Below are 26710 nucleotides of genomic sequence, written 5' to 3' on the forward strand. Positions count from 1 at the left end.
TTTTGTTTTTTGGTTTTTTTTAAACTTTATTAGGGTGACAATGGTTAGTAGAGTTGCATAGGTTTCAGGTGTACAATTCTCTGATACATCATCTATATGTCACATTGTGTGTTCACCACCCAGAGTCAGTTCTCCTTCCATCACCATATATTTGATCCTGTTCACCCTCATCTATCACACCTTTTCCCGCTTACTGTCTGGAGGCCATGGACTCCCAAATCTATATGCATATAATTTTTTTTTCAGCAGGAATATTGTTTAAGTGTTAATATCGTGTCAGTCCTTGATATTTTTGAACCTAAGGTGTACTTGCACTCATTGAAAATCATTGATGTTGTGGAATGCTATTGTACTTTGAGTCTTGTGACTGACTGCTTATTTGTCCTGTGACCTTTGTTCATATTTAAATGTACATAAAATACCTAACGCAGAGGGTTGTCAGTTCATTGCATGTGAATGAACTTGGCACAAAGCACCAGCAGTTCTTAGCTGCTCTGACATTTTCCCACTTCCTTTTTCTACAGCGAATTTAAAATTCGTTACTTAACAAAAGTACTTTCAGAAATAATGTTTGAAAAATCAAGGCTATTTCCACACATTATGGATTAGATGAGCCCAAGAGGTTTTAAGTATAGGTAGGGTGTTTCTACAAAGAGCATTTGCAGCGGTTAAGATCTGGAACTGTGGAGCCAACAGAGCTGATGAGCTCAGGAGCTCTACTTGGTTACCTTCCTAAGACAGGTTTTCCCACTATCTGAAAGCAGAGCGTTCCTATAAAACCTTTCATAAGCTGAAACGGCATGAATAAAGAAGCAATCACCATTGACTTATATGGGAAAAATTTTTCTGATCATTCCAGACCCCCAAAGTAATCTAGCAAATCATACTAAATAACACATAACCTTTATTTCATTCACCATGATTAAAATGCTTAGTTATTTCCACTTTTAGGTGTTTCTGATACCTTAGGACACAGCTTGCTAACAGAGGCACAAAATAAATTGAGATAAAGCAGAGATGCTCACAGTTGCTTACAGTTCAAAGCTATTGCAGATGCAAGTACAGTTCCCGGGGAAGGAGCTTGGCGGTATGCCACTTTCATTGCTTGGGATGCACGCTGCCTCTGTTATGGCCCACTGCAAAACAAACGCTGAACACTGTTTTCACTTTCTGCCTTTTTTCATAAAAGCAAAGATGCTTTTTGGATTTCTTTTGGTTAGCGAAAACAGGTACTAACTTAGGTCTTTAAAAAAGCATAGAAGTGAAATGGTTTAAAGTGAGCTTTCAGATAGCAGAGGAAAACCTGTACAAGCTTATTAATCACACACTTCCCTCATCTGTGAAATGGGAATAAAACTAGAGCCTACTTTAAAGATTATTCTGAGTAATAGAGATTATGCATATAAGCTTTTAGCAGAGTACCTAGCACAGAGTAGCAATCAATAGATGTCCATTTTTGTTTTTACTTTGTATCAAGTAGTGAGACTTAATCACTATACCTTAATTTAAATTCTGGCACTTCAAATGCAGATTGGTATGGTACGCTATGGAAGGCAGGGTGGAGGTTCCTCAAAAAATTATGAATAGAATTACCATATGACCCAGCAATCCCTTTCCTGGGTATCTACCCAAAAAAATCTGAAAACATTTATACATAAAGACATGTGTGCTCCAATGTTCAGTGCAGCTTTATTTATAGTGGCCAAGACATGGAAACAACCAAAATATCCTTCAACAGATGAATGGATAAAGAAGTTGTGGTATATATACACAATGGAATACTATTCGGTAGAAAAAAAATGAAATAGTACCATTTGTGACAACATGGATGGATCTTGAGAGTATAATGCTAAGCGAAGTAAGTCACACTGAAAAAGCAGAGAACCATATGCTTTCACTGATGTGTGGTATATCAACTATATTTAAACTGTACATTAAAAACAACAAAAGAACAAGAGAAACTAATGAGAAACAAAAACTCACAGACACAGACAATAGTTTAGTGGTTACCAGAGGGTAAAAGGGGCGGGGGGCGTGGTAGATGAGGGTAAAGGGGATCAAATATATGGTGATGGAAGGAGAACTGACTCTGGGTGGTGAACACACAATGGGATTTATAGATGATGTGATGCAGAATTGTACACCTGAAATCTATGTAACTGTACTAACAATTGTCACCCCAATAAACTTTAATTAAAAAAAAGAAAGACAGCCACTTCTTATAACTTTAAGAATGTCAAGAGGAGTTTCTAATTCCACTTTGATTAAATGGAATAGTTTATGAAAGTTTGCACTACAGCAAGATAATGTTTTAAACTGTACATTCTCTACTCTAGTGATTTCTTATACTTGGGATTGCTTCAAAGTCCAAACATCATCATTCTTCTACATAATAGCAACAAAGGTAATAGTTTTCTTTCTGGTGTTCAGAATGTTTATCCCTTGCTTTCTAGCAAAATTTTAACTATGTGCCATTTTAACTGTTGTCCTTTAGTCTGACTTTTAAAAACGAATTTCTGTCTTGTATCCCCTATTATATTTCTAAGTCCTTTAAGATCAGAGAATCACTATACTTTATGTTCCCACAACACCCTAGTAGTAAGGCAGTCAGTAAATAGGAGACTAAATGATGTGGTTAAAAAAATATAAGGAAAAGTAGTATTTGATTAGAAGAAAATTAAATTTTTGTGTTTTTCTAGTCTTCTCTCTATATATGATGCTATTTTACTTAAAAAATGAGCCTTTAGCCCTAAGGGATGTTGAGGATGACTTAATGGAATTATAGATGTTGTACCTATAATATTAATCTGAGTCCTACTAAACGTGAAAGTTAGTAGATAAGACTTTCCTTGTGTGGTGGTATTTTTAAGCTTCACTTATAAATGTTAATAATTAAGCTTTTAATTCTTCTGTAACAAAGTGTCGAGAGTGTTCTGGTTTTCTTTGGAAGGTTTGTCATGTTTATAATCATACCCGAAGCAAACACATTATATTTACCAAAAAAATGAGGATTTGTAACTGGCGTCTCATGTGCTTTTTGTTTTTTGCTGATTTTTACCTTTTTTCTGTTCTTTGCTCATAGTTCCTTCTCTATAGCTTCTCTTAAACTTAGAAAAAAATATATTTGTAAAGAAATTCACCTTATGAAATTAGAGCCTTGTCTACAGCAGGTGAATTTACATTTTAATAGAGATTGTTTGGAGAGGGTCCCAAATAAATAACTAATGGTGGAATTTCAAGCGTTGTGGCACTCATGTCCAGGATTCTCAAATCAGGTCATGCTTTTCAATAAGTTTGGTTGTTTCTGGGGTAGTATACATGCAGCATTAAAAAACACATAATAGTGGCATTAATTTGTGTCCTGGTATGTTTCTTTTTTGAAAGCTTTTTGTTCAGTGAGCTATAATTCACACCATAGAATTCACCTATTTTAAAATGTACAATTCAGTAATTTTTAGTACATTTACAAGTCTCTGCAACTGTCATCACTATCTAATTCCAAAAAATCTCATCACACTCCAAAGCCCTCTACCCATTTAGCAGTCCTCGTGTTTCCCCCTGCCCCTAGACCCTGGCAACCACCAATCTACTTTCTGTTTCAATGAATTTGTCTATTCGGGATTCCATTTCCTAAAAATGGAATCATAAGTATGATGTGTGGCCTTTTGTGTCTGGCTTCTTGACCATAGAATAACGTTTCCAAAATTCATCCATGTCGCCATGTCGTATCATGTTATCAGTATTTATCTCTTTTTACAGCTGAGTAATATTCCATTGTATGGAGATACAACATTTTATTTATTCAACTATCATTCGTTAGTTGAAGGTTATTGGATTGTTTCCACTTTTTGGCCACCATGGATAATGCTGCTGTGAACAGTAGTAGCACATTTTTCTGAAAGCACGTGTTTTCATTCCTCTTGGTTATATATCAAGGAGTGGAATTGAGGGTCATGTGGTAATTATGTTTAAGTTTTTGGAGGACCTGCCAGACTGTTTTCCAAAAGTGACTACGTAACATCAGTTTAAATTTTCGTCATGTATGAGGGTTCCAGTTTCTCCACACCCTTTCTGACACTTGTTATTGCCTTTTTTTTTATTATTATAGCCATCTATAGCCATATAGTAGTTGGTATAAAATTTTGTCTCATTGTGGTTTTGATTCATAGTTCCCTAATGACTAACGATGTTGAGTATCTTATCATGTGCTTATTAGCCATTGGTATATCTTTGGAAAAATGCCTATTCAAATCTTTTGCCATTTAAAGTTTTTTTATTTGTCTTTTTATTGTTGAGTTGTATGAGTTCTCTATGTAGTCTATTAATAGATGAAAGTCCCTTACCAGATATATGATTTGCAAATACTTTCTCCCATTCTGTGGGTTTGTTTTTTCACTTGCTTGATAGGGCTGATATTCTTTTTAATTTTAATGGGAATATCTCTAATATTTCTTCTCTTTTATTGAACATGACGCTGTTAGTTGCTATTTTAATTGAGGAAATATCCTGTTTCTAGTCTACTAAGATTGTTGTTAAGAATGAATGTTGTCTTTTGTTAGATTCCCTTTTGGCAGTGTCAAGGAGATCTTTCCCCCATCACCCCCCTTTCATCTGTTTGCATGATGTACTGTTAATAGATTTATCTCATGTTTATTTATCTTGGCATTCCTAGAATTTATTCTTCTTAGTCGTGTATAGTATACTACTACAGTTGAGTTTCTTTTATGTAATTTAGGATTTTTTCAAGTATTCCTGAATATGACTAGTTTATGGATACTTGTTAGCTTTGATAGGTGTTGGTATCTATCAACACCTATGTTGAGTTTGTAACATGAATTGCAAAGTTTTACATATGTCTTATGAGTCTTGAACCTTGTGATTAAATTCCATTCCTTAGTGCTTAGGTGCTTAGTGTCTTTTTTTTTAATTCACTTCAGGTGTACAAAGCAATGTAATAGACATTTACACCCCGCACAAAGTGACCCCGTCTGGCCCCGTATATATCTGTGAACAGCTCCATTGACTCTATTCCATGTGCTGTGCTCCACATCCTGTGACTGTGTGTGTGTGTGTGTGTGTGTGTGTGTGTGTGTGTAATTATAGTTGACATTCAGTATAATTCAGCTTCAGTTTCAGATGTACACTGCAGTGGTCAGGCATGTACACCTGCTCCTTAGTGTCTTTTAGAGAATATTGATAAACCTTTAAATTGCATCCCTGATTCTCTATTTCTTGAGACAATTTTGTAACTCATATTTTTTTACAGAAAGTCATGCAAAATCTAAAATACATCATTGTGTATTTGAACTTAAAAGACCTTTCTGTTTCGCAGTATATGATAGATAAAAGTCTACATGTACTCAAATACAAAAATACTTTTTATCTGTGCATTCAATTCCCATTCTGATTCCTACTGGTATGTTTTGTATCTTTAGACTTCCTGGGAAATTGTCTATTCTTAATGTTTATATTCTGCTACTCCCATCAAAAACAAAACCAGCTCTTGGATTCATCATTTTCACTCTTTCTCTTTTCTAAATCATGACTTACTGCTTGTTCCTTTAAATCACTAAGTGGAGACAGAATAGGGAGTTGGATGTGCAAGTCTGGGATTAGTGCGTGGTCCAGTCTTCAGTGCAGCAGGCCATTGTGGTGTCTGCCATCACATCCTCGTGGCTCACCTCTGATTTTAACCCAAGGTGCAAGAAAACAGTACCTCAGGCTGATCTTAGTGATGGTGAGCTCCAGTGATTTCTCTGCTGTGGGACACTAGCCAGTCCAGAAACAAAGCGAGTATGGGCTGGTAGTGAAGCAAAGGTAGTGCCCATAGAGGCAATTCTAAATCAGTGGGAGACAGGAGCAGATGGATAACAATAGCTCACCTTTCATCCTAGGGGGCAGACAATTCTAAGAGATCTCCTATGTGCTTCTCGGGAGGTTTAAGTAGAGTGAACCCCTGTTGTCTCTAGGGATGGACTGATATCAGTACCACTTATTATATTGGCTTTTCCGCCGTCTCTGTCATACTCTTCGTGTTCCATCAGGTCATTTCCTAGATGGACTATCTGCACTCAAGTCCTTTCTTAAGGCTTTTCTTTTGGGAGAACCCAAATTAAGACAGGTGTCATTAGAGTACTTAGTATTTAGGGAGTTGATAATATTTCAGGACTTGAAACTAGATGATCACCAAGGGTATGTGTATAGATCGAAAAGAGGGCCAAGATCTGGCTTTCTGTCACTATAATGTGTTGAAAGGTTGGCATAAGGGGAGCAGCTGGCAAAGGAGACTGTCATGCAGGGTCTCAGCTCCCGCTCCCCACACAAGAACGCAGGATACGGTGAGGCCGAAAAGGAACACCCCCGGAGCCATAGATAGGGGAGTCATACCACTATATTCTCGCTGGCGTCTGGGTTGGAGACACAGGAAGCAGGAGCTGCAACCCGCCATCTGCTTCTTTGCCAACCAACCAGTCCCCCAACGCAGCCACGGCAGCTATCTCAGTGGTTAATGGCTAACTGGTAACTAGTCACAGCGACGGCCATCTACTACCCGAGCCAGCACCTTTCCACGTGAGGCCGAGAGCCTGGAAACTGCTCTCTGGGACTCTGTCCCCACAGAGACTAAGGTGTGACCAGTGGTGTAGGAACAAAATTAGGAAGATGTGTTGTCTTGGCAACTAAGTGAAGAAAATGAGTAAAGTAGTGGGGAGCTATGCTACTAAGAAGTCAGCTGAGATGTGAACTTAGAATTGTCCATTGGATTTGGCAGTAGGTTGGCAGGCCATTGATGACATAGGGACCACAGTTTCTACTGAGGTGATGGGGACAAAAATGTGAATGGAGTGGGTTTAAGAACAATTGATGCGATAATTGAAGATAGTGTATATCGTGTATATACACTATCAAGTGTATACTATACACTAACAAGTGTATAGACAGCTTGTTTGGGATTTTGTCGTAAAGGGGAGCAGAGAAATGGGTTGATAGCTGGAGAGGTCCTTTTTAAGATGGGAGGAAAAATACACCTACTTGGTATAGTGTATTGCTTCGACCGTGTTTCGCCGAAAATAAGATCTAGCCAGACCATGGATTCTAATGCGTCTTTTGGAGCCAAAATTAATATAAGACCTGGTCTTATAGTAAAAAGACCAGGCCTTATATTAATTTTGGCTCCAAAAGACGCATTAGAGCTTGTGGTCCAGCTAGGTCTTATTTTCGGGGAAACATGGTAGGCACTGTTACTTGCCCAGCAAATTTCTGCCACATTGAGTTTTATATAAGCAAGTCACAAGGTCAGCCCAAATTCAAGAAATGGGGAAATAGATTTGATATCTTGATGTTAGGTGGTGTAAAACATCGTGGCTGTGTTTCTGAAATCTAGCTATTCCATCAACCTTCTTTTCTCATCTTCTGTATATGTTGTAGGCATAACACATTTTATGCATTCAGTTGTTGATTTGTCCTTCAAAATAAATGCTCTTAATACAGGATTTATAGGGGTGGCCTGATGGCTCAGTTGGTTAGAGCTTGAGCTCTGAACAACAGAGTTGCCTGTTCGATTCCCACATGGGCCAGTGAGCTGTGCCCTCCACAACTAGATTGAAGACAACAAGCTGCCACTGGGCTTCCGGAGGGGCGGCAGAATGGCTCACTTCATTAGAGCACAAGCTCTGAACAACAGGGTTGCAGGTTCAATTCCCGCATGGGATGGTGGGCTGCACCACCTGCAACTAAAGATTGAAAACAGCGACTGGACTTGGAGCTGAGCTGTGCCCTCCACAACTAGACTGAAGGACAACGACTTGGAGCTGATGGGCCCTGGAGAAACAAACTGTTCCCCAATATTCGCCAGTAAAATTAAAAAATATATATATATATCATTTATAATTTTTTTATTACATAAGTTTCTATTCTTGTTCTTTTTAATATCACTTTTCATTGTTTACTCTTCATGTACGTACCAGTAATGGGTTAATAATTTTCATAAAAAGCCTCAGAACTAAGCACAGGTATACTAACTACAGATTAGCAAACACTGTGATAGATATGATTAAAATGATCTTATACAAACACTAAATACCGTCTAATCACCGTGAGCAGGCCTAAGGACTTTTATTGTGCATTTTAACTTCTGAACTCATTTAGAAAGATTGCTCCAACATAAGATTTCTCTTAAACCTAGCCAGGTATAACTTGTGATCTCTTGACATCAGTAGGGAATATACTATATGTTTAAAAACCTTTATGGTGATTTCACTTTTCAGTTGTTAGAGTAATTCCCAAACTGAGAGTTTGTCAAAATAATAGTAGAGGATGGGGAGAGAGAGGAAAGATGATGATTTGAGTATAAATAAAATAAGATCTCACGGTATTGATTATTGTTGAAACTGTTGGGAAAAAGAATCACATCAGCATTTTGTTTTAGATAAAGAATCTTGAGTTTTGTATCTAATCTCCTAAATCAGAATCTAGAAGGTACCTATACTTTTGAAAAATAAGTAAATTTTATTCAGCTAATTATTGCCATTGCAAACAAGATTTCTTTAGTTTTGTTTTCCTCCTCATAAGCAGCTTTTTTATTCGTGAGAGATTTAGCTAGGACATTCTGTGAATTGTTGCCTAAATCTCTTTATAAAAATTTATCAGTGGCCTCTTCTCTTACTCTAAGTAGATTATTTCCATCTGCCTACAAATCCACTGTTGCAACTCTCGATTCACATGCTACCCTTGCTACTGCTCCATGTTTCTAATGTCCTTTATAACCAAACTACCTGAATTGTCTGTTACGTCAAGTTACGCCCGTACTTCTTGAATCCCTTCCAAATAGTGTTTTGTTTCCACTACCCACAATAATCGGTCTTGTCAAGATAATTGATGACTTTTGTATTACTGCACAGTGGCAATTCTAAGCCCTCATTAACCTACTGTATTTTGCTGTGTGTAATGCGCACCCATGTTATTGGCCCAAACTTTCAGGGGAAAAAAATCTTTCGTTTTAAATTTTTAATTTAAATTTTTATTTGTTTACATTTAGGTATGCTTGTTTTTTGTATTATAAAGGAATTTTAACATTTTTTAACATATTATGGTACAAGAAATTTTATGTACCAGTAATAAATTTATGATATTTACACATCATAGAAGGCCAAGAACTCTTCGTCATGCAAGTTAATCAATCGTAAGTTGAACAAAACCAATTATCGTATTCCAGGGTATTATTTTGCATATGGATATTGTTACTGACTTTTTTAAATTAATATTTATTGGGGTGACAATAGGTAGTAAAATTACATAGGTTTCAAGTGTACAATTCTGTAATACGTCATCTATATATCACATTGTGTGTTCACCACCCAGAGTCAGTTCTTCCATCACCATATGTTTGACGTCGTTACTGATTTCTAGAGTTATACGTTTAACTCATAAGCATAAATAAAAAGATTAAAAACATTTATATAGATACGGGATTAGTACTACCCGTGTATAATGTGCATCGTTATTTTTCACTCACAAATTTGGGCAAAAATGCACATTTTACGTGGCAAAATATGGTACTTGATAACTTCCTTCTTGCAACATTTTTTCTCATTTGGCTCTTAGGATATCACACATTTTTTGTTTGCTTTCTCTTGACTCACTGTTTCTTTTCGGTGTCCTTTACTGGTTCTGTCTCTTGTTTCTGACCTATTTTTATAATATCTCAGGGTTCAGTCATTGGACCTGTTTTCTGTCTACACTCATGCCTTTGATGCTTTCATCTAATTTCATTGCTTTAAATATCATCTCTAAGCAGATGACTTCCAAATTTATATCCTCAACTTGGATCTCTTCCTTACATCTCAGAATACCCATATCCAACTGCGCACTCAGAATCCCAGTAGAGTATCTTTCAAACTATATTTTCTAAACAGAAACTTCTCTTCTCTCTTTTCTGCAGCCTGCCCTTTCCATAGTCTTATTTCATCTCAGTTTATTGGCAGTTCCGTTCTACCAGACTATCAGCATATGGGAGAGTAGTATATTGTATGACAAAGTTAGTGGCCATCTTTGCTTGTTACACAGGAAGGTATTGTTTGTGGAGTGGACTGTATGTAGAATTTGTGGAGAAGATTAAACAACTCAGTAATTCTAAACTATTCAGCATAGAGTCAAATAGCCAGATAAATTTAGGGTGACTCTCTAAAACTCTGAAACACATTTAATAATAATACTGAATTTTTAGGAAAAAGATTATTTATTTATGATGTATATACTTTTAGTCAATGCTATTGTTTTGGATTTTAGATGATCTGACTTTGGAATGTGTTGGCTACAGGTATAGAAAATCTAGCAATGTTTAATAAGCAAATGGAAGATTTAGTTTTCTTACAAACCAAGAAATCTAGAAGTAGGCAGTAGTTGGCGTTAGTTCAGCTAATTCTAACAACACTGTTAGAGACCTACAGACTCACAGCTTGTTTTGTGTTTCTACTCTGTCAGCCTTATTGATGTTGGTTTTTAATCATGTTTGTTGTTGACTTATGGTTGGTAGGTTAGGATGGTTGTTATAGCAGTAGACATCACATTCACATCTGGCCCTGGATAAGGAAAGCAGATTTTCCCCCCAGAACCAACCCTCATTCCACCCTGAAGCAGACTTCTGAGTATATGTCATTGATTTTAACTGTCATCCATTCGCCATCCCCTGTCCACCCTTCTTGGAAAGCTCAAAAGTTGATATTTCAGAGGGTCTGTTACCACCCTAAGAGGAGAAAAATTCTGGAAAGGAGGAATTTGATAAGCAGGTAATAGTTTCTGCCACTTAAAACCATCAAAAACTACTTAATTTAAATATAATTGGTGATTAGAGTTCATTTTTCTTGGAAAAACTTATTCCTCAGTAAGATCAAATAATGGGGTTTTAATGGTAGATAAAGGGATATTTGTTATTTGATATAGAGGAGGGCTCTCCATAGTTTACTAGTGTGTTAACAATCCAATGACTGGTTAAGAAACTAGCCATTTATTTAGAAGTTAGCAAATTTGTGTGTGTCAGTTTACACTGGTGAATTTTTGAGAATTTATGTTTTGAGGTAAATAAGAAATTAGAAGAGATGTTCCTTAAAGTCATAAAGATCTTTTTTTGTTTTAATTTTCCTTCCTCCCTCCCTCCCTTCCTCCCTGCCTCCCTCCCTCCCTCTGTTCCTTCCTTTCTTTCCTTTCTTCCTTTTTTTGGTTTCCATAGAATGTTGGCTCAATTAAGAAACAGCAGGGAGATAAATTCAACCCAGTGGTAAGTGGCTTTAATTTCTTTTGTTAGACTGTTTTGACTTATTATGCCTTTCTCGGCTGTCTCCTCTTTTTCCATTTGATTAGAAAATTTTTACATTTACTGTATTAAGTCTTAAGTCTGGTTTAGAAAGTGGCTCTTACTTATCACAACACTAAAATTCTAATTAGCAGTCTCCCTTCTGATCACTTCCTGTTTAGACCAGGCTAGGCTTACTCCCTTTGGTTTACTTCCTTTGTAGTATTGTGTAAGAGAGGATCTCTTTGGGTGTTGTTACTCATTTATTTCTTGTTTCATGTGGTACTTTCCTCCTCTGCACTCAGTAATTAAAGTCCCCCTCCTTTCTTATCAATCAGTAGTTTTTAGTCTGTAAATTGGGGTCCGTTTTTGTTTGGGGTTGAGTCCTACTGAATTTAATCTGAGGTCTTCACAGTCTCTGTCCTCAGGAATTTTCATTAAAGATGTGAACTCATTACAGCTTCCTAGAGATAAGCATCTAATTCTTTTCCTGAATTCATTGTCCCTTCTGAGAAGTTCTACAGTCTGACCATCATCTGTCTACATCTATTTATGATTTGCACTACAGAAAAATCTTGGAGGTTATTTTACCTTCGTTAACGATTACTCTGCCCTGTAAATTGCCTTACACCTCAAGTGCCCTGCACAGATGATAACCTCTAAAATAAATAAACTCTTTTGTAATCACATGTATTTGATAATGTTTCATGTCCTTTATTCTCAGAAATTATACTCCCACGTCCATTATGATTTTTGGAAATTGGATTTTTAGGCCATATTTTCCATGTACTTAGATACCATTCAGTTACATAAATATAAGCATACAGTAGTTATAATATGATGGGCCAGAATAAAATTTGAGGCATCTCACCAGTGTTGTTCCATAGAACAATCTGCAGTGATAGAAATGTTCTGTATATTCCCCTATCCAATATAGTGGCCATAGCCACATGTGGCTTTTGAACATTTAAATGTGATTAGTGAAACCAATAAACTAGATTTAGATTTTAAATTTTATTCGGTTTAACTTGAATTTTAAGGTTAAAATGCCATCTGTGTCTGGCAGTTACCATATTGGACAGAGCAAATAGAGCTCTTTCCCATTGTCCTTAAGTGACCTCCTAACTCATTATCAGTTGAAATCTTGGAATATCTTGAACAAAAAATGTTACGTTCATTTCTGGAATCTTTTTTATTATCTCATAAACACACAAGTCTAAGCTAAATTCTCCTTTAGCAATTAAATTCCTATTAGATCAATAAAACTGCTTATTCTTATCAGTAAACCACATCTTCATATAAACAGATATTTAATAAGCATTCAGTACACTTTTCTGGGTATTTGTTGACCAAGATTTGTATTGTTGTTTTTATTGAGGTGTAATAAACTGTAGTAACTACAGTGTTTCCCTGAAAATAAGACCTAGCCGGACCATCAGCTCTAATGCGTCTTTTGGAGCAAAAATTAATGTAAGACCCAGGATATTAATATTGTATTATATTATATCATATCATATCATATTATATTATATTATATTATATTATACCCTGTCTTATGTAACATAATATAATAAATGTATTATATAATACTGGGTCTTATATTAATTTTTGCTCCAAAAGATGCATTAAAGCTGATGGTCCGCCTAAGTCTTATTTTCGGGGAAACACGGTATCCTGTACATTGCATCCCCATGAGACAAAGCTTTTAAATGGAAACAATTGATGTTTGACATAATGAAGGGGTAGAAAAATTTTTCCTCAGCCCTCTTTGGGTCCCTTGCTGGGTCTGAAAATTAACAAAGACAGATTAACAGGAGAAAAAGCATCTAAATTTCTTTAAGTTTTAAGTGACATGTGAGCCTCCATAAGAAAATGAAGACCCAAAGAAACTGTTAAACCTGAGTATTTTTATGCTAGTTTGATGAAGAGTGGACAGTCATGTATAACTAATAATAGGTCAAAAAGTATGAGGCAACTATAGTAAACTTGGAATTTAGCAAAGCCTGTTTGTTAGGATTCTTCTCCCTTTGTCTTCAAAGATAAGGCTGTTCCTTTCCTCTGTGTACAGGGAGGGCACCTGTCACCTGAGGGTTTTATGACATGTTTCAGGGGGGGAAGGGCGGGGCAAGTTCAGATGACCTTCCTGCTTCTGCTGTTTTCTCAGACTCCTTCAGTTTAAAATAGTCAGTATACCAAGGTGCTGTATTTTGGGGTGGTGTGCCCTGAACCCCATCAGTAGTTCATTTTTGTAAGCCCTAAGGAAGTATGTAGTAAAGGCCTATTGATAGTTGAATAATTTTGAGCACTTGAGTTCAAGTATATTGTTATATATCGAGACACAGTATAGAACAGTAAGAGCACAGAATCAGTTTCTTTATGGAAAAATAGGGATAATAATAGCACATTCCTTAGAAAGCTCTATGAGGGGTAAATGAGAATATGCACATAGTTTCGCTAAAGAATTTATTAGCACGGTGCCTGGCACATAGTGATTAAGAATGGTCAGATCTTTAAAAAGATTGCAAGGGAAATACTTATCCTATTGTTGGCAAATACTTTAAGAATACCCTATAATTTGAATTGGAGGAGTTAGAAACAGTGCCTTGCAGAGCCATATTGGAGCCTGAGGCAAAAGAAAAAAATTGGTAATACTGATCCTGTTTTTATTTAAAAATCAGCAATTTTGTTCATAAATGGATGGTTTTAGTGATTTTAATTTTTCCCCCCTTCTCTGCCCCCCCCACAAACCAGTTCAAACCGCTGTTTCTCGGTCTAGTTGTGTAGGATGCAGCCCCCTGGCCCATGCTGGTATTATGAGCCTTGCGCCCCCCCCCCCCAGGCAGTTGGGTTGATGACTCGGTTGGCTGCTCACAGCAGGTCACGGCAGCTCTTGCCGGCTGCCGGCCACTCATGCTGGCCACTGGCTGCTCATGGCAGCACACAGCAGCCCACGATGGTTGCTGGCCACTCATGCTGGCCACTGGCTGCTCATGGCAGCACACAGTAGCCCACGGCAGCACTCAGCAGCCCATGGCAGCTCACGGCAGCCCAGCTCCAGAGAGAGCTGTTGTTCACAATCTTAGATGTAGAAGGCGCAGCCCATGTGGGAATCGAACCTGCGACCTCGGCGTTAGGAGAGCGGCACTCCAACTGCCTGAGCCACCGGACCGGCCCAGTCATTTTAATTTTTTAAAAAATATTGCATTAAAATATTTAGTTTGATTACTGAGTTTTTTGGTGCCTCCTAACATTTTGTGCCTGAGGCATTTGCCTCATTGGTTTCAACCTAGTCTTTTTGGCCCTGCTTGGAAGGAGTCTAATACTGTAGGAGTCTAATACTTCTGCCTAGGGCAAGAATTTGTCATTTTACAAAGAATTGATAACACTAATTAGCAGTCATTCTTATTTAATTGAAGTAGGCTTTTCGTGGCTAATATGATCTTAGCCTAACTGGAATTAACCTGTGTACATACGTTGTGTTCTTAATACAATGAGCCTTGAGAATTTTCACTAATACAGAATTGAACCTTTTCTTTTCTCCAGTAAGTTTGAAATGATGAAGTTTGTACATTACTGAAGCAAGTTTGTTCTCTCGTGTATAACCTTTAACAAATGTAAGACCTATAAGCTCTTCAGAAAATTAAAAGACCAATACTTACTTGAAACAAAATATACTTGGCATAGATTGGAATTTTGATGTGGGAGAGTCAGGAAAATAAAAGGTGATTGATTGTGATGGCTGGTTGGAAAGACCTGAAAATATCTTTGCATTCCCACTTCCGACTCAAAACTTCATAGTCAAGATCTTAATTAAGAAACAAACAGCTCTTAGCCAGAAATTAAGAATTATCTTTGTTGTATTAGTGTTTTTCTTATTGAGGATGAGCAGACTCATAAAGCATGGTTCTTCTAGAAGCATACAAATGGTTACTTAACGGATCTTTTGTGAAGTACAGAAGTGCTTGAGTTCAACTTGAAATTCAGTATATATAAATTTTTATAGTAGGGCAATGTTAAATGCATTTCATTGGGGGTAGGGAAGGAGGTATTTATCTGTGCTATATAAATTGTGATGAATAGGAATAATTTGTTTTGAAAAATTGTTGGTTATAATATGCATGTTTTAACCAAATTTATTTTTATTTGAATATTCCAGTGTCTAAAAATGACTACAAAACGAAGTTTGTTTGTGCGGTTGGTACCATGTCGTTGCCTACGAGGGGAAGAGGAGACTGTCACTACTCTTGATTATTCTCATTGCAGTTTGGAACAGGTTCCCAAAGAGATTTTTACTTTTGAAAAAACTTTGGAGGAGCTCTATTTAGATGCTAATCAGATTGAAGAGCTTCCAAAGGTATGTTAAAACTCTTTCAAGAATTGCCTTTGGTTATTTTTATGCATAGAAATGTGATGTTCCCAATGTTGTCATAATGCTGCTGACACATATGTGTGCATTATTTTCATTTTGGTTTAATTTTATCTTAGGATATGCAGTACAATTCAAATGTTTTTAAAATATAATTTTAACAGTTATCTCTTCAGGTTAACTGCTTGAATACTTGTGTAAATAACTTAAAGTTTTGTATTTAATTACAGTTTTGTTATAGCCACTAAGGTAGATAATAAGACCACAATTTCTGCAGCCAGTAGAATTAACTAGACAAAGAACTGAAATTAGTGCTTTATTTTTTGTTATAAAACATTGATTTGTATTATTGTAATTGAGGATATATTAGGTTTTTTTTTTAGTTACCACATCATAATTGTCAAACCATCTTTTTAGAGGTAGTATTGTTTCCCCCACATCAGGTTGTTTGGAAATGTTTTAGACCTTAATATTTCTGAAATGTAGAAACATCTAGAAGTATGGAGTTGGTTTGTTGCTGTGAAACATCTCACATTATCAATTTCTTAAATAAAATTTTTCTCTGACTACTTTTTTTCCCTTAAATATTAATCCCTCTTCATCTTCTGTTCAATTTTCTTTGATGGAAAAGGTGCAATAGCTTTAATTTAATTGTTAGAACTGTTTACCACCCAAACAGCAGTGTTTTTCACACTGTGGGTATATACTCATTGGTGGCTTAAAAATCAATTTAACATATATGGCATTTCCAAAAACAAGCTGTGATTTGAACTGGCAAGTTTAGATACGAAAAATACAGGACACCCGGTTTAATTGTAATTTAAAGATAAGCAGCAAGTAATTTTTCAGTATAAATTTGTTATGCAATATATAGATCATTTACTAAAAAATTACTTGTTGTTTATCTGAAATTCAAATTTAATTAGGCATCCTGTATTTTATCTGGCAACTGTACTATAATAGAATACAAAATAGAGTGTGTTGCATGTATCCATTGTTACACGAAATTTGATTTAGATTTGTGTGTCTGTTGCATAACATACTGGATGGCAGGGTTTTGAAAAAGGCTTTTTTTCCGGTGGCCATTCGTAAAAAAATGTTGAAAGCCAGTGTCATCCAAAATTGTAAAGAAGTCTATATGGCTATGGATAAAATTTTAAAGGTTATGGGTTGCATGTTTATGAATTACTTCGCTGGGTTGTAATAGAGTGCTTTGTAATTTACTGTTCCTTGTATGTTGTTCTTCAGCAAATAGTAGGCTGGTGCAAAAGTAATTGCAGTTTAAAAGGTTAAAAATAATTGCAAAAACCTCAATTACCAACTTAATAGTTTATCTTCCTTAGCTAGTTCTTTTAGAGATCATGGAAGACTACCGTATTTCCCCGAAAACAAGACCTAACCTAGGGAAAATAAACCCTAGTATGATTTTTCAGGATAACGTCCCATGAACATAAGCCCTAATGCGTCCTTTGGAGCAAAAGTTAATATAAGACCCGGTCTTATTTTTGGGGAAACATGGTAAGATTAGTCCTTTTCTCTAATCACAACCGGTAGGATCTCAGTCTTGGAATTGTGTTGAAAAGAGAGAGGCTTGCTATGATAGTGCAAATAACTGAATCACTTATCATACCTAACAATTTTTCTTTTTTGGAAGAATGTTCTTAAATAGGGCTTATTCATTGTCATTCTGACAAGTTTGTTTTTTGTTTTTCGTTTTTTCCTAAAGACTTTAGAACAGCTTTAGATTCATAACAAAATTAAGAGAAGGTATAGAGATTTCCCATATACTTACTCTGTCCTGAAACATACATGGCCTCCACCATTATCAACATCTCCCACCAAAGTGGTGCACCTATATACAATTGATGAACTTATGTTGAAAAATCATAATCATCTGAAGTCTGTAGTTTACGTTGGCTTCACTCTTGATGTACATTCTGTGGGTCTGGACAAATGTAAAATGACCTGTATTCGTTACAGTATCGTACAAAAGTATTTTCATTGCTGTAAATATCCTTTGTGCTCCATACAGTTTTTGTGGCATGGACAAAAGTGGCCCCTTAACATATTGCTTTTGGTTAAATACATTTTTAGGCCACATTTTACTGTTGTGATTTTAGCTTAACTATATTTGCCCCCCCTTATTTATTTTGTCCTCCCAAATCAGAATGCTCTATTTTGAGTCATTTTAAGTCAATTGTACTTATTTGAATTTAATTTATATAACTGTTTATTTTGGAATAAAGATGCTTGTAACAAGCTCCAAAGTTTCTGTATTTAACAGCCACTTATTTTTATACTACGTCAACATAATACAATTGTATGTTTATTTTCATTCTCTAAGTGCATTTTGCTCAGGGCAGAAGTATAAGGATGTAAATCATTCTGAGCAGTTCAATAGCATAAAACAGTAAGAGATTTTTTTCTAGTATTTGTGTAGGTATAACTCATTCAGTTCTAATGGCACTATAATATTTCTTTGTATAAAAGTTAATAGATGAAATACTTAAGAAAAGTTAAGAAGTAATCAAAATCCTTTCCTCCCTTGTTTCAATAGCAACTTTTTAACTGTCAGTCTCTACACAAACTGAGTTTGCCAGACAATGATTTAACAGCATTACCAGCATCTATTGCAAATCTCATTAATCTCAGGGAACTGGATGTCAGCAAGAATGGTAAGATTTTTTTTTCCTCCCTAACTTTTTGTACTTGGGAACATGTTACATTATTAAGATTACAGTTGTGTCTTAACAAATAAAAATATAAAATTAAAATGTCAGATTATAATGTATTATTGTATTAGCTTTAATAGATATAAAATTTATATGTATGTATATATATATGATCTATGAGAACATAAAGACATAAAGCAAGGTAGAAGGTATAGAAAATTTTAATTGACCTTTTAATTAAAATGCTGTGAATGTGTATGTGCATATTCATATATCCTTAAATTTACATATTTATTAGGTTCATGCATAAGTAATTGTGGTTTTTGCAATTTTAACCTTTTAAACCGCAGTTACTTTTGCACCAACCTAATAAGATATATATTCACTGCCCTGTTTGTAATGAGGAAGTAGTAACATGTGTAATGTCCATTGTGTTTTTATAATAACTTATTTTCCGATCACAGTTGACATGCAATATATTAGTTTCAGGTGTAGAGCATAGTGATGATACATTTATATAACTTACAGAGTGATTATCCCAATAAATCTAGTACCCATCTGACACCATGGATATTTACTGTGTTTCCCCGAAAATAAGACCTAGCCGGACAATCAGCTCTAATGCGTCTTTTGGAGCAAAATTTAATACAAGACCCGGTATTATATTATTATATCATATTATGTTATATTATGTCTGGTCTTATGTAAGACCCGGTCTTATTTTGACTTATAGTAAAATAAGACCGGGTCTTATATTAATTTTTGCTCCAAAAGATGCATTAGAGCTGATTGTCCAGCTAGGTCTTATTTCTGGGGAAACACTACTACTGATTATTGACTATATTTCTTATGCCATACATCCCCATGACTATTTTGTAACTACCGATTTGTACTTCTTAACCTTTCCCCTTTTCACCCATTCCCCAACTCCCCTCCTACATGGCAACCATCAAAATGTTCTCTGTAACTATGAGTCTATTTCTGTTTTGTTTGTTCATTTATTTTGTTCTTTAGATTCCACGTATAAATGAAATTATGTGGCATTTGTCTTTGACTTACTCCACTCAACACAATACCCTCTAGGTCCTTGATGTTGCAGATGGCAAGATTTCATTCTTTTTTATGGCTGAGTAATATTCCATTTTAGATATGTACCACCTCTTTATCTGTTCATCCATCGATAGGCATCCAGGTTTCCTCCATATCTTGGCTATTGTAAATAATGCTGCAGTGAACATACAGATGTACATATCGCTTCGAAGTAGTTTTTGGGTTTCTCTGGATAAATACCCAGAAGTGGGATTATTGGGTCCTGTTTTGTCTCTTGTTATAGTCTTTGTTTTAAAATCTGTTTTGTCTGATATGTGTTGCTATCCTAGCCTTTTTTTTTTTTTCCCCATCCCTTTACTTTCAGTCTATGTGTGTCTTCTTCTTTTTCTTTTTTTTTAAAGATTTTATTGGGGAAGGGGAACAGGACTTTTTTTATTGGGGAATAGTGTGTACTTCCAGGACTTTTTTCCTAGTCAAATTGTTGTCCTTTCAATCTTAGTTGTGGAGGGTGCCATTCACCTTCAAGTTGTTGTCCTTTCAGTCTTACTTGTGGAGGGCGAAGCTCAGCTCCAGGTCCAGTTGCCATTGCTAATTGCAGGGGTCGCTGCCCACCATCCCTTGTGGGAGTTGAACCAGCAACCTGTGGTGGAGAGGACATGCTCCAAGCAACGGAGCCATCCGGGAGCTCTGCTGCAGCTCAGCTCAAGGTGCCGTGTTCAATCTTAGTTGCAGGGGGCAGAGCCCACCATCCCTTGCGGGAATCGAGTAGTTGAACCGGCAGCCTTGTGGTTGAGAGCCCACTGGCTCATGTGGGAATCGAACTGGCAGCCTTCGGAGTTAGGAGCATGGAGCTCTAACTGACTGAGCCACTGGGCCGGCCCCTGTGTGTGTCTTTTAATCTGAAGTGAGTCTCTTGTAGGCAGCATGTGTAATGATTCTGTTTTCTTACCTGTTCAGCTACTCTCTGTCTTTTGATTGTAGTATTTGATCCATTTACATTGAAAGTAATTGTTGATAGATATGTTGTTATTGCTATTTTGTTATTCATGTTTTTGATCTTTTCTTCTTAAAGAAGTCCTTTTAGAATTTCTTGTAATAACAGGTGTGGTGGTTATGAACTCCTTTAGCTTTTTCTTGTGTGGGAAGCTCTTTATCTCTGCTTCAATTTTATTTTATATATATATATATAATTATATAAATATTATTTTATATATATGTGTATATATATATATTAGTTTAATAGACATTTATTTCTTTAGTTGAACAACCTTTACACACATAATAGATGGTTCAAGATTTTTGAGTGGAAAGGAATTCAGGTCTCAAGGTTTTAAGAGTCTGCTACATGTTTTCTAGAAATCATTTAACTGAGCCTTTTAAGACCCCTGAAGAAAATAGAAAAGTTCATTCAAGGAAACCAGCAATTGGACTTTGGAATCAAACTACCTACTCTTAAGTCAACAAGCACAGAATTAGAAATTGGGGCAATTCCTCTTCTGTATTTCCTACACATGTTAGTTCACTCTGGGAAACAGAAGTCCAGTCTATTCAAAAACATGAGGCAAACAGAATGTGGTGGTGTGCTTTACCATTAATGTGAGCACAACTGACGGCCTGGAAATTTTGTGGAAGGGTAAGGATTTTGAGGGTAGTTTGAGTAGGGATAAAAAAATAACTAGACAGTACATAAGGTTAGATTGGAAACCATGAACTGGTATTGATACCAACTACATGACTTTTCTCAGTAGCCTTATCGGAATAGATCAAGTAGGTTGACCCAAGACAACTTTTAAGACTGACTGAACTAAGCCAATGAAGTGCTCTTAAATAAAGCCAACCATAGTTTTTCCCTTAAGATGGCTAGAGAGCTCATAATGGTCACAAATTAACACAACAACCTTAAGGCTAATAATTCTCATTTACTTTATATTCAGTTTCCTTCAGTTTCGGTATACAACAGCATAATTACCATTACTGACTACTTTGCATGAAATTCAGTATTCTACAGGTCAGATGGAATCATGGGCTTGAACCAGCAGCCTCCACCTTTTGTGAACTTCAATAGTAGTATTGTGGAGACCAAGCCAATTTTGTGTAGGTTAACTAGGATTTGTTTCATTTGTAAGAGAACTCCCCTGCAACAGGATTGTTCAGTTTTCCTGATAATGGTGGCATTCTTTTAAACTTTTCTCCTTTCAGAACCAGCAGTTATGTAAACAGAATATTGGGTTAAATCCAAAAAATGTGAGCCCCATAGTCAACTTATTTTTCTTCATGATCATGAGAATGGATTAGTATATCCTTCATATTTCCAAGCAAAATTCAATTTAAAATGTTTGTCCTTGCCAAACTCCAAAACACAGCCCCTTGAGAGTAAACCTACAGCGTTGCTTTACCCCAATAAAGCTATAAGTTTCGTCATAGGCACCAGCAAATCTACATGGCTAGTTCTACACTCCTCTTTCACGGAATTTGGTTTTCACCTGTTATACCAAGCAGCATTTTAAACACTGACATATAAACTCCCTATTAAGATAAAGCAAAGACAAAAGTATGTTATGAGAAACAAAATAGACCATCACTTACAGTCTTCAAACATTACACTTTAACTTTTATGATTTGACAATGCATGCATGAAAACAATCTGCAGACAACTAGTTTTAACAGACGAAGAACACTTTTAAGCAAACATGACTGTCCTGAATTGTTTATTAGGTAAGCATTTTACAAACATTACTCGTATTAGCGGTAACGGTGGGCCTGGGGAGTATTGCGCCTTCTCCAAGCTGCTCGGTGAGAACCACCAATAGTATGGTGGAACTTGTGGCCCTTTCCAAGACCATGGCTTTTCTGGCCTGCGGATGTCAGCCTTTGCATCTCCCTGTTCTGTGGACTGGTTTGGTGGTCCACTGGGTGTCAGGATTCCGTCTGATAGCTTTATGGAATGGATTAATGAAGATAACCTCAAAGAATTTGCATATGGAATCTTCACTAACCCAGTAAGAATTCAAGACTCTCAGAGCCCCTCAGTGGCGCTCAACTTGCTCCTCACCAACAGACTGAAGGTTTCAAGCAAACGTTAGCTGGTTAACACTGTGATGGACAAGCTTCCCACAGCTCACACTAACCCAATATAGGACATAAACTTGCTTGGCCTTGTATCCCAGCCTGCATGCTTTACCGGGCCGGGTGAGGCAGAGGGCCCTGTGAAGTGCAGAGAGTTGGAGGTACTGCCAACAGTGCATTCTGAGGAGAAACCACATTACATCAGAGTGCTTCTTCCTCCATATTTCCTGATGTACTTATAAGTGCCCATCTTGGCTTACCTGATGGCTGCAACCAGACAGAAAAGCTCTCCTTCAATTTTAAATAATAGCTTTGCTGGGTAGAGTAATCTTTGTCATAGACACTTGATTTTCATTACTTTGACTATTTCGTGCCAGTCCCTTCTAGCCTACAAAGTTTCCGTTGAGAAATCAGATGACAGTCTTATGGCAACTCCTTTGTAGATAAATGTCTTTCTCTTGCTGCTTTTAAGCCTCTCTCTTTGTTTTTAACCTTTGGCATTTTTATTATTATGTGTCTTGGTGTGGGCCTATTGGGTTCATGTTTGGGACTCTTTGTGCTTCCTGGGCTTGTATGTCTGTTTTCTTTGCCAGGTTAAGGAAGGTTTTAGTCGTTATTTCTTCAAATCATTTTCCAATTCCTTGCCCTCTCTCTTCTCCTTCTGGTATCCCTATGATGCAAACGTTGGTGGTACACTTGATATCGTCTCGGAGGCCCCTTAAACTCTCTTTTTTTTTTTTTTGGATTCTTTTTTCTTTTTGCTGTGCTTATTGGGTGTTTTCACCTTATCGTCCAAATCACTGATTCATACCTCTGCTTCATCTAATCTACTGTTGATTCCCTCTAATATATTCTTTATTTCAGTTATATATTCTTCCTTTTTGACTGGTTCTCATTTGAAGTTCTAGCTCTTGTAGCTCCCCCTGAGATCATCGATCATACTTATAACCACTGTTTTTCAACTCTGCATCTGGTAGATTGTTTGTCTCCATTTTGTTTAGTTCTTTTCTAGAGCTTTGCTCTGTTCTTTTATTTGGGACATGTTTCTTTGTCTCTCCATTTTGGCTGACTTCCTGTGTTTGTTTCTATGTATTAGTTAGAGCTGCTATGTGTTCTGGTCATAGTAGTGTGGACTTACATAGTTTGTGTCCTTACGTAGTAGGTGTTCTGTGGGGCCCAGTCGGACAGTCTTCCTGGTCACCTTAGCCAGGTGTTGCAAGTGTGTCCTTTGTGTGGGTTGTGTGTGCCCTTCTGTAGTAGTTAAGCCTTAGTTGCTGTTTGTACACCAGTGTGAGAGATAGACCCTATGGCTGATTAGTTGTGAGGACTAGCTGTGATTACAGTGGAGTAACTTGTGCAGGAGCAGGGTTCACTTTAGTGGGGCTCTGGTGCCTGCCCAGTCTGCCGTTTGGGTGTGTCATCTCTGGAGGTGTCCTGGTGGTGCTCCTGCACTGTCCTGCCACAGGCCAAGTTCAGCTTCTACCTGTGCCCTGCCTGGACTACCTGGCATGAGCCACAAAGTGGTACACAGATGTCTTCCACCTGTGCTGGGCTTGGAGGTACCTGGGAGAGGCTGAGCTGTGAACTGGCGTCGGTTACCACTAGTGCTGGGGGCTGCTTAGCAACAGGTACATGGCACACCAAGGCCAGGTGCATCTTGTTTGGGGTATCTGAACCTTTAAGAGCTTTTAGAAAAGTCTGTAGCATGAGGCCATTTATATGGAAAAGCCACTGGAAGCGGCTTGGGTGGACCTGCAAGTTTGTGGGGGTGGGGTCTCAGGGAATCACCAGGGCAGAGTGAATGGTGTTAGCCAGGTTGGTGGAGACTCAGATATGATGGCTATCTGTGTCTACACACTGGGTGGGGGGACAGCTCAACAAATGAACAATAGCTTCAGCCAGTACTTCTATCTGGGAGAAAGCTTCCCCTCCAGCTCTCACTCTGAAGCCAGACAATTCAGTTCTTTCCCATATGTCCATGGCACTTCTCAAGCTGATGCTGCAGTGCTGGAGGCCAGAGCAAGCAAATCCACTAGCAAGCAAGTCCATGTATGGGAACCCCAAGAGGAATTCCTGGGATTCCAACTGCCTTCTGTCCTTCTCAACCGCAATCCTGCTTGTTTTCATAGCCAGAAATTATGGAGACTTCTCTTCCTGGCATTGGAACCCTGAACTGGGGAGCCCATTGTGGGTCTGGGACCCCTCTCCCCACCATCCCCAGGGCAGACCTCCACAGCCAAGACATCTTTCCCTATCTTCAACTGCCACAGGTTGGCCTCGGGACCAGCCTTCTCCATTTCTCCACCCCTCCCACTAGACTCGACGTGGCTTTTTCTCTGTATCCTTAGTTATAGCACTTCTGTTCAGCAAGAGTTCAGGCGATCTCAGTGGTGCTTGTTCTGTACTTCATTTGTAATTTTGATGTAGTCGTGAGAGGATGGAAGCAGAGCACTTACCTACCCTGCCATCTTGACCAGAAATGTTACATCTATCGTTGATTACACAGTTTGATATAGCCATGAGAATAGAGCCTAATGTAGCTCCATCAATACTGATATGAAATATTTACACTGTAGTGTTAAAGGGTAAAAAAAATATGTATATTGTGCAACATTACAAATGAATTGAACATCGACAAATATTTATTGAGCAACCACTCTGTACCAAGTATTTTATTGGGAGGTAGGATTGCAATTAGTAATGAGAAGTAAAATGACATGGTCATTGGTCTCTTGGGATGACAGTCTTTGTTAAGTTTGATGTACATTGAAGAAAGTGGAAGATATATTCCAAAATGTTAAGGGCTTACCTTGGAGTGAGAGAGAAGTAGCCATTTGTAAATTTTAGAATGAGTATCAGGCACTTAGCATTCAGTGTATACAGATTACTAAAATACAGTTCCTACCCAGCTTGCCAAAAAATGACAGGCTAATAGTGGAGCCCATTAGTAATCATTAATTCTATAGCGTGATAAGTTGCTGAATGAAACAAGGGAATTAGAAGAATATACATCAGGAAATAGTAGCACAGAGCATCCTAGACCTAGGAAAGTCAAGAAAGTTCTCGATGCATAAGGAGGCATTATTAGGTCAGAATGTTGTTCTGGTACACCAATGTTTCCCCATCTTTTAGTGTACTGACACATAATAGTAGGTGGTCAAAAAGTAATTGTTGAATTGCTAAATGAAAAAATGGAAAAGACAAGCAGGGCAATATGCAAAATTAGTAAGAGATGGAATAATATTGCCCAATATTATTCATAAACTGCCACATATCAAATGCTACTGTATCCCAAGAATTAAAGAAAGGTTAGTAAACATTAGTAGTAGTTATCAGATTTTGAAATTATTAAAATTTTTATAATAGTATTCAGATGACCACTATTTTAGAGATGGATGAGAGTTTTAGGTTCTGAGTGAGAAAATTGGATTACTCCTGAATCTTTACTCTGTAAATTTAATCATGTTAAATCTTGAATAAGATGTTATAATTGTTTATCTAAGCTCTAGAGTTTCTCCGTTTAGGTGTTGTTTTAATGTGCCAGATAGTGTCTTCATATTCATTAGCTGTATTCCCTGCTTGGAAGAGGCAGGAAACATTGTGGCATATTTTATTTATGTTTTAGCAAGCTATATTTATTTAAGAGCACTTGTTTTAAGATTTTTTTACTTTTAGATTTTTTTTAGTTTCTAATGTTTTGCATAATTCTTCCAGTGTTTTTCAACTGGCCAGGTAATATGGGTTAGTGATTAAAACACTTTTTTAGGAATAGGAATTGAACTCTAAACATTGCTTCTCTGTTTATTGTTTTTTATATATAGTAAATTAATTCTAGTCTATATATAATATCATCAGTATTACTACTTCCCTGCCTTCCTCATGATACTACCAACCACATTTTGGACCATTCTGTGTATAGGAAGTGTATGAATTTGAGATACTACTATTTGTCTTTATTTCATAAAGACTTCATTTTTAATCATTTACACTCTATGATAAAACTGGAGTGTTAATTAATTAATCTTAATTTGCCCTTCACTTTCATGCCTAAAATTTTGGTTTATTGTTAACTTTTTAAAGAAATAAAAAGTTCATCAAGCTGCTATCCCAAGCCACTGCAAATAGCAACCTGTGTTAGAGAAATTATCATCTGTTGTGTTCAAATAGCCTATCTTTTTGAGAAGACTAATAGGGATGATGATTAAATATTCTGGCAACGTGGTTGATAGGGAAAGCTGGTGGGGAGGAGAGATAAAAGAAATGAAGACT

The 26710-nt window shown here is 36.9% G+C and overlaps 1 protein-coding gene and 1 pseudogene across 20 annotated transcripts in view; one reads left to right on the forward strand and one right to left on the reverse strand.

Moving 5' to 3' along the window:
- The window catches only part of ERBIN (erbb2 interacting protein), a 104207-nt gene that overhangs the window by 18615 nt on the left and 58882 nt on the right, over nucleotides 1-26710 (forward strand). For 14 of the 20 annotated variants that reach the window (XM_033109853.1, XM_033109857.1, XM_033109862.1 and 11 more), the window contains exons 2-3: nucleotides 15444-15641; nucleotides 18211-18328. In XM_033109853.1, the coding sequence (XP_032965744.1) occupies nucleotides 15453-15641; nucleotides 18211-18328 (307 nt within the window). In that variant the 5' untranslated portion in view covers nucleotides 15444-15452. Of the gene's footprint in view, nucleotides 1-11224; nucleotides 11273-15443; nucleotides 15642-18210; nucleotides 18329-26710 lie in introns of all 20 variants that reach the window. The other 6 variants (XM_033109854.1, XM_033109856.1, XM_033109871.1 and 3 more) reach the window with 1 other exon arrangement.
- Nucleotides 22118-22691, reverse strand: LOC117024504 (60S ribosomal protein L15-like; annotated as a pseudogene).

This window comes from Rhinolophus ferrumequinum, chromosome 7 (genome assembly GCF_004115265.2).
Source record: "Rhinolophus ferrumequinum isolate MPI-CBG mRhiFer1 chromosome 7, mRhiFer1_v1.p, whole genome shotgun sequence".
In the NCBI taxonomy this organism is placed as follows: domain Eukaryota; kingdom Metazoa; phylum Chordata; class Mammalia; order Chiroptera; family Rhinolophidae; genus Rhinolophus; species Rhinolophus ferrumequinum.